The 1,858-nt window shown below is 45.4% G+C and overlaps 1 protein-coding gene across 1 annotated transcript; it reads left to right on the top strand.

Moving 5' to 3' along the window:
- Window positions 1-344: 344 nt before the first annotated feature.
- On the top strand, window positions 345-1,258 carry LHX1 (LIM homeobox 1; the record flags this gene model as incomplete). Its single annotated transcript, XM_009576379.1, has 1 exon — window positions 345-1,258. A coding segment is annotated over one exon (380 nt), but the record flags the coding sequence as incomplete, so codon positions are not given.
- Window positions 1,259-1,858: the final 600 nt, after the last annotated feature.

Genomic DNA, 1,858 nt, shown 5'->3' with positions numbered 1-1,858 from the left:
TTCGGTGATCTCCCGGTGATCTCACTCAGTGCCCGGCGGGGGTGATCTCCCTGCACCCGGGGGCTGCTCTGGCCGCGCTGCCGGCAGGACCCGGGCATTTTTGCAAACCTGGCCATTTCATTCCGGTGCCCCCGCTGCTGGCCGGGGGCTCCGCTGGAAGGGGATCCCCAGGAACTGGCCTGAGCCCGGCCAAGCTGTTCACACATTCACTCTCGGGTTCAGCGAGCTCTGGGTGACATTTTGAGGTACCCAGATGCACCGCCGTTAAAGTGCACTCTCGTGTCTTTCCCGCTCGGTTGCTTTGCCTGTGTGTTACCTTCCTTCTGTCTCTCCTTGTCCACCAGATTATCAGAGCGAGTATTACGGCCCTGGAAGCAATTACGATTTCTTCCCGCAAGGACCTCCTTCATCTCAAGCTCAGACACCCGTGGATCTCCCCTTCGTGCCCTCCTCGGGGCCGTCAGGCACTCCCCTGGGGGCCATGGATCACCCCCTGCCCGGACATCACCCCTCCAGTGAGGCTCAGCGCTTCACTGACATCATGTCGCACCCCCCCGGAGACTCGCCCAGCCCCGAACCCAACCTGCCTGGGTCCTTGCACTCCATGTCCGCAGAAGTTTTTGGCCCCAGTCCTCCATTTTCTTCGATATCCGTCAACGGTGGTGCTAACTATGGCAATCACTTGTCACATCCACCAGAAATGAATGAAGCAGCTGTGTGGTAGCTTTAAAACAAACTGGGTCTAAGTAAGTGATGATCATCTAGTCTGCTTATTGTTATGGTGTACAGAAATGAATAAATATAACATCTCTCCTGCCCTAAGACAATATTACCTTGGGAACGAACTGAATCCAAATCGCTCCAAGGCAAGCTTTGCTCTAGACCAGGACAATCTTCATGTTATGGTTGTATCAAACAAGCAAGGGGACTTTTTTGTACCGTTGACAAAGAAACTGGTGAAGCTGTACAGTAAAGTGCTGCCATACCGTAGGATGGCGTAAGTTTGATTACCCTGTTGGATGTCATCCTAAGAGCCACAATCCTTAGAAACTTCTCGTTTAAAAAATTAATAATTGAATGAAGGAAAGGTCAAAGAAAAGGGGGAAAAAAGCTTCAAGAACTCTAGCGTTCCCGGTTAAGGATGGTTCTGGCATTATGAATTTGTTTGTTAATTTTTGTCTCTCAGAAAGTTCAACAACAAGAAACTCTTTTTAGCTTCAGCCATTTCAGCCTGCTGACTATCAGGTGGGACAACTTTCTTTTTCCTTTGTTTTTGTTTTGTTTTCCAAAATAACAAATACTAAATGTTAAGCCCTCAGCACCAACTCTTCTACCTTCACAAAGCTACACGTACAAAACCTCCTCATCATAGCAAAGGTCACCACCCAGACCTCTAACGAAAATGACTTGAAAAAAACAAACAAACAAAAAGTATTCTACCTTCACAGAGAGAGAAAAGCTAAACAAAAAGACTCTATTGAACTAAAAACAGTCAACTGTTTACGTCTAATGTTAAATTCAGGAGTTCAATGTTTTACTAATAAATCCTGTTTTAGAACCTCTTGTTCAAAAGCAAAATATTTTGAGCAACCAACCAAAATAGTTCATTTTCTTTTCTGTAGATGTTATAACAGATTGCAGGGCTTGTGGTTCACTGTGCTAGTTTGTAAAAGGTGTTGTTTACAGAAGGCAAAGAAAAAAACCCATGAAACCCAGACAGTTGCCAAATAAAGTAAATATATAGCACAAATACTGTAAGGTGCTTTGCACCAGCAACCCGAGAAGGTGTTTAAAAAGTGTTACAAGGTTAAAGAAAAAAACAAACATCTTTGCTAATTTTTAGTCCTGTTGAACATTC

Source organism: Fulmarus glacialis, unplaced genomic scaffold (genome assembly GCF_000690835.1).
Source record: "Fulmarus glacialis isolate BGI_N327 unplaced genomic scaffold, ASM69083v1 scaffold41374, whole genome shotgun sequence".
Classification (NCBI taxonomy): Eukaryota; Metazoa; Chordata; class Aves; order Procellariiformes; family Procellariidae; genus Fulmarus; species Fulmarus glacialis.
The sequence above is the reverse complement of the archived record's forward strand: the minus strand, read 5'-3'. Positions and strand labels throughout refer to the sequence as shown.